Source organism: Limulus polyphemus, unplaced genomic scaffold (assembly GCF_000517525.1).
Source record: "Limulus polyphemus unplaced genomic scaffold, Limulus_polyphemus-2.1.2 Scaffold2042, whole genome shotgun sequence".
Taxonomy (NCBI): Eukaryota; Metazoa; Arthropoda; class Merostomata; order Xiphosura; family Limulidae; genus Limulus; species Limulus polyphemus.
The window spans coordinates 35068-46309 of NW_013667652.1; the positions used below are offsets into that span (position 1 = coordinate 35068).

Sequence of the window (11242 nt, forward strand, 5' to 3'; positions counted from 1 at the left end):
AACTAAAGAAGTAAAGCAAACAGTTATATCTTCTAGTTGTACTCAGTCACTGTTTGATGTAGTTTGCTAAGACTTTAAAAAAACTGCACATGGAGGATATGAAACAAAATATTTTTTTAGGTTTTATATATATATATTTGAATAACTAAAAAATCATAAATTACTACATTATATTAAGCTTGATAAATAAGATGTATTTTAGTCTAAAAAACATATAAAATTTCAAGCAGACTAAAGACACACCCTACCTCGTTGAAATATTGGTTCAAAAGAAAGAAATGGTGCCAAGACCGTTGAAATGGCTGAGAAAGCCACTAGGGGGACATTCTGAGCTTCCAATTGGTTGTTCATGTCATATATAAAAGTGTACATTTCCAAAAATGGAAAGAGGTGGGTGGGGGTGCCACTTTGATTTATTACATGAGCAATACCTTACCAATATCTTATATTCTAGCTTGTCAGTATCGGTAATGTGAGTTTCTAATTGATTTGAAAATATAGACTTAGTATTTTGACTTTACAAACATCTCATTTCAACCAGTGCTGCATTCAACATACCACGTGACACACAAAAATGGATGTTTGTTTTTTAATATTGGCTTTTTAAATTACGAAATTGAGTAATATATAGCACTAAAATTTGAGTTATAATCTACAGATTGATACCAAACATATTGACATAAATTCATGAAATAGTAGTTCAATAAAATTTTGAATGCAGGTCAACAAACGAGATGACATGTCCTTTCACCCGTGGCTTGTCTTGAAAGAGTTAAATGAAATGAATTGTAGTCTTGTTTATATTACCATTTAGGATTTTACCTGAGTAGCAGCTACATCTGATTACTGTTTCACTAATGTAGATTACTTGTTGCAGGCAATCATGAGAACAGCAATGAAGTACAACCTGGGCTTGGACTTGCGTACAGCAGCCTATGTTAACTCTATTGAGAAAATATATGGAACCTATGTGGCTGCAGGTCTCACCTTTACCTAAACTTGTTTTGTTTGTATTTTGAAGTTTGGTTTAAAGCATATTTATAGAAATCTAAAACAATTTGTTACTTATAGATAGTTTTTATCTTGTTTTAACCCATATTTTGAGTGTGTATGGACAAACATCTACAAGCAAATGGGGAATAATTTCTTTTTTCAGCTTCCAAAAGAAAATAACTTTATAACCATTGATTAAAACCTGTATACACTTCAGAAATAAAAGTTTTTCAAGTAATTGCAGAAAATATGCTGATGGTACAGTTATTTGAATTTTTACACAATAAAAAGGGAGAATGAATTTTTTATAACTGTTTAAACATAACATAAATTAAGTCAGGGAAAATTAGCAAAAAAAAATTCTATGTTGAGTACAAGATTAGAATATTAAGAAAAACTTCAGAGCCAATCTGTCCATAACCATTATTTACTAAATGATAAATTTCAACTGTAGAATTGTGGCTTTGAAAATGTTCTTTCCTGTGTATTTGTTTCTACGAATAGGCATATCTGGAAAAGCATTGTAATGTCATCATTCTTTCTGTGTATGGTAAGAGAGGTTACTGATGTTGAGTGTATGTTTGCTCAATTTGATGAGAAGGGATTCTTCGATTTTCCAATAATAAGCCTTGCCCAGAATTTGATGTTGGGTCAAGTTTATATTATGGCCTGTTTTGAAATAACATTCTGCCAATGCTGATTATTCTGGATGTGTCAGTAGTTTAATTCCTTTGTTCTTTTAGAATTTCTTTGGTGGTTCAACCTGTTTCTGCAGTGTACACATTTCTAGATGAACATGTATTTTGTATATTAGTTCTTTTTGTTTTAATTTGTGAGGTGTTTCATGTTCATTAGGGTATCCTGGAGGGGTTTTCCACATTTGAAATAAACTTTTATATTGAACTTTTGTCATAACCTTTTGAGTTTCTTACCTATATAGAGATATGTGGTAAAGTAAGTTTGTTTTATGTTGGTCTTGTTGTTAGGGCTGGGAGCTCTTTTTTTTATTTTACAGCTGAGATGAAGCTGGGTTGGGTAGACAAAAGCTAGAATTTCATGAAGTACTTGCTTTTTAATAGATGAACAGATGTTTTGAGTATGAGAAGGTGAAACTTAGTGTATTAAATTTCCTGCCCCTCAAGAAGGTGGTAACACACACACACACACACAAATAAAAAAAAATTAATAATTATGAAATTGAAAATTATTCTTTGGGGTCAGTTATAACTTGGTTTATACATAAATGAATATAAACTTCCAATTTTATTTACAACTAAACCACACATGGTTATGGCAACAAAAAAATTAGACCTAAACTATACAAAAATTTGACATAGTTTCTTCTCTTGGACTGTTTAAAGGAAACATCAGGCAAATCATGAATTCAATTTTTATAGTTACTTTTCATGATGCAACACGAGTATGCTCCACTTCATCAGTATCAGTGTCATCATCTTCCTCAGTCTGTTGTTCAAGCGTTACTTCTTCAGATTTTAAAGTATTAGGATCCTTATAACCTTCAAGATATTCCCAATGTGGTATCACAAACTTTTCTTGAGATGGTTCAGAAAAGAGTAGAACACGGGTGATGAACGGAGCTGCAAAATTTTACAGATTTATGTCACTTGCAAACTTCTATTTCAGTATTGATGTTATAAAGTTACACAAACAACTACTATAGCGTACAGACAGTACTTAAACAACACCTTAATACTTTCATTTAAAATTTATAACAATTGTCAATAAAACAATGTATAGATATTCCAGTTCTTGGCACTGTTAAAATTTTTCAACCCTGTCATAAACTTTTTACAATCAGTGAAGCTTGGGTTAACTTTATAAATATCTTGAGAGGTAACCAAGAATAAGAACTAAATATCATTGTTCAGATAAGAGTTTGTTTAAGTAATTACCCGTGACTTATCATGATTCACTTTATTCCATATTGATTCCCTGACTTGTTCATATAACTGTAAGAGGTGATCTACACATCAGCTTGATATGTTGAACTTGCATTAAATAAAGACGGAAACTGGTGTAAAACACTAAGTAGTGATAGCTTTCAAGCCTGACAAGAGTAATTAAAAATTCACTTTGTCCAATGATTTTATTTTTCTCATTCCTCTTATCCTTCATGGATATCTAATCAGAAGCAAGTACAAATAACATTTCAGATTAACCTTTGTCAGCCACAAATCACTGACCACGAGGCCTTTTCTTCAATACCCATACTTATTTATTGGTGTAGTTTCTTGAGTTTTATCTCTTAGGTTTTTGCTTTAGTAAAGTTCATTTAATGTGATAAAAATACAATATATATATATAATATGTGTGGATATAGCAGCCAAACATGCATTTTTCTGCATCAGTATAATTGAACCGAGTAAATAAACTATTTATCAGAACTTACTTTTAATTTATTGTTTAAATTATAAAAAAACTCAAAGTACCAGTTGAAGAGGAAGACAATGGCAACATACAGAGGCTTCATAACAGTACATTAGACAAAAATATTTAATAAAACAAAATTAATTGACATGGAATTACAGTAACATTCTTATTATATCACTAAATTAAATGTGAACATGCAAATTTTATAAAAAGAGTAAATGCATGCTGAAGACACAAGGAGAGATTAATTTTATTCTGTGAGTCTATCTACGGTCAGTACATATTTAAAAGTAGAGCTGTTCACTAGTTATAGAAATATGTAAAAATTCATGACTGATGGTTGGTTGAAAAAATCAATCATATATCATGTTAGTCTTTTTTTTTATCTTTGCAATGCAATCCAAATGTTTATACAAAAATAAAATGTTTTGTATTCTATTATTAGTGAATTTTAAAAGCAACTGAATATTGGGACTTGAAAAGTAGAATATATATATAAAATAATACAATTTCACTTTTGAAATAAATAATTCAGCATCAGAAAAAAAAAACGAATACACACATACATTTACTTTCAAATATTAAATTTCTCAATTCTCAATGTAACACAATTTAAAAACCTTTCTCACTGAATACTTCACCTCAAAAAATAAGCTTTTATATTTGCTTATGGCATTTCTTCTGGAGTGTAATTTAAATTAGGTATATCTGTGACAGGTTTTACCCATTGAAATGTTGCAGCAATGGAAGAAATTACTTGAAATATGTTAAAAGCTAAAATTTTATGCCTTTCAACTTGTTTGGGTTTAAAAAAAAAATATATTTATCTACACAAAATTTATTTTAAAAAATAAAAATGTGCAATGAAAATACAAATCGCATGCCCCAACCATTATAGATATTTTTAGTACTTTGACTTTAACATGGAACCATCATTTATTTTATTAAATCCAAAGTGCTTCCAGACTTTAACATTGGTTGTTATTTTCAAGATAACTGAAAATTTGTTTCAGTCATAGCTTTATTCTATTTCCTGATTTTCTCAAGCCCCTCAAAGTATTTTGATTACACGCACTGACCTATCTATAACATAAATCGGCCATTCTGGAACTGTAAACGCGATTTGCAACTGCACAACTTTTGTCTAGATTTCTTGCTTAAAGTAGGAACTCTGAGATAAGGTCAAATCAAGGATATGAAAACCATGACTGATTTGAAGGCCAAATGCAAAAGACAGCTAATTGTCAGTGAAGTCAACTGAACAGAATTCCTGTCTACTGGTGGCCAAACAAACCCTTTTCTTTAATAAACATTTCCACACTACAATTGGATGTACCAGTAAGAGAACTGAGAAAAAAAAAGCCAACATTTTGTGAAATATGTTGTACATGTGTCAAGTTTGGTTTGTTTTATGGCAAAGCTACTAAGGCCATCTCTCACTGCCCCTAATTTTGAACTGCTGACCACAGGTTAACCAACCAGTCTGCAGCATCCATTACCAACTCTTGGCCTACTTTTCACTAAAGAATAATTGGACTGACCATCATTTTATAAAACCCCCATGGCTGAAAGGGCAAACATCCTTGGCACTGGGTTTTGATCCTGTGTCCTGCAGATTGCAAGATGAATGCCCAAAACTCTAGGCCATATGTGTCAAATAAAATTTAAGGCTATGATATATATATATACTGGGTTGAATCCCCTGTAAACAGCACAGTTCCGGATAGTAGGAATATTTATTTCATTTACTCATCTTTGACTCAAAATGGCATTAATGCAAACTATGCTTAACTACCATGGTGGGGCTTATATAACATCACTATTTGGATTTCAATTGTAAAAATATTAAGATTTCTTGTATTTTCAACATAAGTGAAAGTTTCTGAGAAAAATAATATACTTTTTTTAAGGGCATTAAAATTTTTCTACAGAATGTTTTGCAGTCTAGATGTACCCACCAAAAATCACCTTGTAGTTATTGCAAGTTAACATAATTATTACTGTTAAACACAGTTTTAATAACAGTCTTTGAAAACAAATTTAACCTACCTGCCACACCTTTTGGCTTGTGAGTTTCCACCTGGTTTAAAACAGTGAAAAGGTTCTGCTGGAGTTCATTAGTTTCCATATTTAACTGTTTGGAATATAATCTTTTTAAAAATTTTTCATTTTTGCTAAAGCATTATGACTTAGAATGAATATGATAGTATTAATTAATATTTCATATTGTGACCCAGCTGTAAACTCTCACAATTTTCTTTTTAAACTAACATTAAGATCAAAGTGAAGTATTTTTATCACTATTAGCTATAACCATTTACTCAAACATCCTGAGCTTACTGAAACACTGTTAACATTATTATTTTTAGCTAAAATAATAACTTCAACTGAGAATGTTAGGTTCCGAATCACAAAAACATAAGAACAGAAAGAACTTAATTTTTATATTCAGAACTGAAATTTATATCAAATTTTTAATCATAGGAAAACCACAATTAATTGGTTAAATTTTACTTTGAAAATATATCTCAAAAAAACCTCCTGCTAGTTTCCCTTTGTCTAGCTAAAGTACTGGCCTTTGGGTTTTTGCTGCCCAAGGGGGAAATATTTTTCTACCCTAAGCAAATTATAAAAACATGCTGCTGGGTTTGCATAGGTTAAGTCTAATTAAAGAATACGTACTAAAATTGTGTTATATTTTACATGGTACAACATGTACAGTTATAATTACATGCCAAATGAACATATTTTAAATTGTAAATTCCATTAGGACTCAAACATTAATGCAACAAAATAAACATAAAATATATATAATTTTCACTTAAAATTTCACTTTTCAGACTTTAAGTGAGACAAAATCTTGAACAAGCCCTTCAAAACCAGTCACTCAGTCATCTAATACTCAACCATTTTATTGGAAATGTGGTACAGGATGGTGCCATGTGTATTTCATTCTCTTAGTTAATAAGTATATCAATCTGATGGAAAGACCAACTTAATGCTTCCATTTTATCATGGATCTCAGATAAATTTTGATTAGCTTCAGCTTTGTTCTCCACAAGCAAGTGTGATGGGTAATGTCAGAAAAATTCTCAGTGCAACATAAGCATTTAGGAATAGAGAGATTAATTTGTTTTCTACAAGATACTCCAATGCATGAATTGGAATTGTACTTGGTGATGTGAGTGCTGATAACACTCACAGAACCTCAGTATATTCATTTATCAGTTCAGATGTTGATCTGTAAGAGCATTATTAAGGTACATGCTGTACTTTGTAATGTCATAGAAACATTAACATTTTCCTTACCTGAAACATATTACTGATAAGTACCTTTTCACAGCATTTTAGCTATATTCCTCAGCATGTTATGCATCTGCCAAAGGGATATACTGCTAGCCTTGAGGCAACTCACACCTAATTTCATGTGATTTTATGTGAATTGCACTACTGCATGATGATTTTATCATGCAACAAAAGCCCTCCACCAATAGAAGGGCAACATACCTCCATGCACAATAACTCCCAGATATTTTTGCTCTCGTGAAATTTCATTCTTCAACAAGGAAGTAAGGAGTGTTATGTAATAAAGACCATTATTGAGTGTGATTACCTCGAATCTCCTGAATACATATTGGCTGCAGGAGGAGGTCATATGAAATATAGATATTTATTTATTTTGTATATTGAGTGCTCATTGCTATTCAACTAAACAGATTTTATGGGATAGACTATCTGCAGAAAGTGGGCACTGTATTATGCTGCATATGTCCAAATATAGTGCATGCACACCTTAGTTATACTGAACAGACTGGCTTCAGGAGGAGGGCACATGTGGCATGAGTGATGTACCTGCATTATATGTAGCGTGATCTGCACTATACAAATGGTGTCACCACTGCCCCACTTCTCACCATATTGACACCCTGTGTTCTAGCCCCAGTATGTAGGTTCCAATCGGTGAGGATTCTCCATAGTTCATTTCCCCAACAGCTAGGAAATGGTAAGCAGCGAAGGTTTTCTTTACTCCATGAAAGTGGAGAATTCACATTGTGGATACCTAGATATGGTGCCTGGATCCCCATCAGTTCTTCAGTCCAGAAAGGGCTTTTACAGGAAGAGGGTGCAAGAAGCATCTAGAGGATAGACATCAGAAACACAGTAACCACAAGAAAGAAGTAGAAGGAAACAAATCAAGTTAGAAAGACAGTAAAAAGGCAAATAGTCAACAGCTCAAATGGGGCATGCACAAGATCGAACTAAACCTCAATGAGGTCTCAATCAGGCAAGGGAGCAGATCAAGGAGGTCAGAGTAGAACGAAGGAGTGGAACAGACCAAAGAGGACAAGGGAAGAAGCACTTCTTGGTATGAGGAGAGGAGAAAGGCCATAGACAGAACCACCCAACAACTAGTAAAGGCTAAGACTGAGAATCCATCAGTGAAAAGTCAAGTATAACAGGCAAAAAAGTGGTGCAAAGAAGTACTGCCAGGATGAGATGGATGGCAGAAGGATCAAAGACAAAAGACCTGTCACAGATGGTGAAAGACATATACTGTGGAAGGGCAACAAGAATGTGACAAGAATAATAAAACATTAGTGGAAAATCCAGCCCAATGGTGACAGATTAGGCAAATTCCATGCATGATGATGGAGGGAAAATAATCTTCTATGAAGAAGGGAAGTGAGAGAGTGTGAAGCAAGTGAGAGAGGGGGGATAATAGTGAGAGGAAGAAAGGACACAAAGATGTTCAAGAGAAACATGTCCAACCAAGAGTAAACCTCATGGAAGATCTGGGGGGTCTAAAGGCTATTCCATTGACAGAATAAGGACTGGCTGAAAGAGGCAGCCTGCCAACATGATGGAAGTTCCCAGCAAATGATGTGAATGGGCATAGAAGCATGCAGTTAATGTCCTAAAACAAAAAGTCCCTGGAACAGGAGCCACATGTATGGTTGGAGCAAGGAAGGGCCATGGAAAAGACTGATTGGAACATGATCAAGTGGACCATCAGTAGAAGCAGGAATGGGAACATGCCCAACAAAATGAAAGAAGGTTGAGCACACTGATGGAGGGTGTGGACTCTGCTCCAACATCCAAGCATCAGTAGATCCACCCACATGAAAAATGTACCTCAATCAGAGAAAGAGAAGCGTCAAGGGAGGGGGATTTGGTTTGAGAGGTTGTAAGGGAATGCAGGAAGTAGGACAGACATGGTCCAGTCACTGTGACAATAACTATAGGGTAAATTCACCAAAGAGGGCAAAAGACCCAAAGGAAAAAAACCATGGATCCAAAAGGAAAGTGTTCTAGAGAAGCCAGTCTCCAAGAGGGAAAGAATCTCTGATGCAAGGAGAGAACAAGAGATGGAAAACTCAGTAACTAGATATGCCATAGTTTGCAGGCAAAGAAGACAAGCTGAAGTCAGTTAAAATGATAGAAGAAAGAAATGCCCCAAAGTACCCAACATTGAGTGGGTGTGAGAAAGGACTTAGTTCCTAAGTCCCCCCCCCCCATAACTGATCAGTTACCATAAAAAGAGGGAGGCGGAAGAAGTTTGTTTGTAGTTAAGCACAAACCTACACAAAATGCTATCTGTGCTCTGCTTATCAAAGATATCAAAATCTGATTTCTAATGTTGTAAGTCTGCAGTCATACTGCTGTTCCACTGAGGGCGCCAGGAGAAAAGAAAACATTAGAGAATTGGTTAGCAGATATAAACAGACAAAAAAAAAAGAAATACCAGCCAAGGGTTGTGAATATGGTAACTAAAGGCCCTCACAATACCAAAGAATACAAAACGGAGCAATGCTAAATTGAAAGGAAAAGCAAGGAATGGGAAGATGCAAAAAAAGATGGACAGGACATTGAAAATAAAGTGAAAACAGGCCAAAAAAGACATATGAGAAGGTGTATGACTCACTGACCATAACTAACTGCAGATTAGATAAGAAAGACCACAGATTAGCTTGGAGGGAAGGGAAAAGGAAATGGAAAGAAAAGCAAAGAGGAGTTAGGAAAAGACTAAAAGTGGAGAAATGGAAAAAAACTGTTTGCAGAAATTGAGACCAATAGCAGGAGAAGAGAAAGTATCTCACAGAATTGTTCATGTGTGACAGTCACTGGCAAGAAGAGTGATGAATTAGACTTCTGGTAGATGGAAGGTGAGAAAAAAATGGAGGATGGCCTGGAATCCAGAATGGAAAGGTGAGAAGGAGACCATACTAGATGAGGAATAGAAGTAAAGGGCATTATCGAGAAAGAGTAAAAACTGGGAATAGAATGAGGACAGATCAGGTCATCTGGAGGAAAAAGACACCACTGAAGACACCTCGGCAAAGAAAAGGAGCCAGATGAATATTACATACACAAGATGAAGGAAGAGGTACAGTATAGTGGAATGCAACCTGACCCAATGATTCCTGAAAACAAGGGAACAAAGTACAGGGAGATAGAATAGAAGTGGAACAAGCCAAACAGAGAAGGGAACAAACATCCACAGAAGCCATCAAAGGCACAAAAAAGTGCCATAGATAAAAGGTGGACAAAAAAATGCAAAAATGGGGAATTACAAAGTGAAATAAAAGGTAAAGGGCTCAATCTCCATGCTGACCAGATAAATACCAATGAAAACGAAACGAGAAGTGGAAGTAAAAAAGTCTACAAATCAGGACAGAGGAAGTCGCAAATGCAAGGGGGACGAGGTGTGTTGGCAGGAGAAAGGAGTTATTAAACAAAGAAAACAACAGAAAACCTAATAATGGTTGAAAACGACTTGAATGGGTAATGAAGAAAAACTTTAATATAAGTTTAACATAAAAGCAAATGTACAATGTTTCGACAAGGTTTTGTCATCATCAAGTACAAGTAATTTACACTGACATGGATATATATATATATATATACAGTATTGATCATAGAGGTCACATGACTGGATACTGTTGCAAAACTTAGAAGAGGTATCTTGGCACCCTGGGGTGTTGGTTTAGAGTAGGGTTGTTTTGTTCAATTATGATGGATTCCTTGATTTTTCGTTTGTTTATGCTTGGTTCTTTGTTTACTATGATTGTGTTTTTAACACAAGCCATACATTCTGCACTTCATCCCCCACTATAGTGGTACAGATATGTCGATGACACTTTTGCTGGTTTCACTTCTCCAGAACACACACTAACTTTCTTTAAACACATAAATTCCATTCATCTCAACATCAAATCTACCATAGAATACGAAAACAATAAACAGCTATCTTTTCTTAACCTCAAAATTATTAGATCGGACACACACACAGTTTAAAACCAAAATTCACCGCAAGAACACACATTGGCCTCTACATCCCCTAGAATGTAGCTCATGACACCACAAAAAAATCAATACACTTAAAAATCTCATAAACACAGCCACAAGACTGTTCAACGGACTACATAAATGAAGAAATTAACCACATAAAGCATTCCTTTATTCACACCAATAAATTCCCACCAGCTATTGTTAAAAAATTCTCCAACATTCCCCACAACAAAACTCAACTCATGAACAAAATTGATAATAACAATCATAACAACAGTACATTACACTGCAGTTTACCTTTTGTTCCTGAAACCAGCTCAAGAATTATCCACACTTGGACAAAACTAGCCATTAAACACAATATTCCTGTCAACGTCAAATTCTCACAAAAACCCAGCCCTAAATTAAAATCGTTACTAAACAAAAATTATTTAGAATCACACAGTACCAACGTCATTTACAAAATAACATGGAATAACAACCCAGAATTCTACATCGAAGAAACAGGAAGAAAATTGGAAACCAGATTGACAGAACACAGTAAAAACCCATGTTTTTCACCATTGCA

General features: G+C 34.3%; 2 protein-coding genes across 2 annotated transcripts in view; one reads left to right on the forward strand and one right to left on the reverse strand.

The window, feature by feature from the left end:
- The window catches only part of LOC106465758 (glutamate dehydrogenase, mitochondrial-like), a 34715-nt gene extending 33484 nt beyond the window's left edge, over nucleotides 1-1231 (forward strand). The window contains exon 11 of the mRNA XM_013925992.2: nucleotides 878-1231. Within this exon, the coding sequence (XP_013781446.1) occupies nucleotides 878-997 (120 nt within the window). The 3' untranslated portion in view covers nucleotides 998-1231. The remainder of the gene's footprint in view (nucleotides 1-877) is intronic.
- A 1000-nt stretch (nucleotides 1232-2231) lies between these two features.
- The window catches only part of LOC106465759 (39S ribosomal protein L1, mitochondrial-like), a 54847-nt gene continuing 45836 nt past the window's right edge, over nucleotides 2232-11242 (reverse strand). Inside the window, exons 9-10 of the mRNA XM_013925993.2 lie at nucleotides 5434-5518; nucleotides 2232-2591 (exon numbers count right to left, since the gene is read on the reverse strand). Of these exons, the coding sequence (XP_013781447.1) occupies nucleotides 2398-2591; nucleotides 5434-5518 (279 nt within the window). The 3' untranslated portion in view covers nucleotides 2232-2397. The remainder of the gene's footprint in view (nucleotides 2592-5433; nucleotides 5519-11242) is intronic.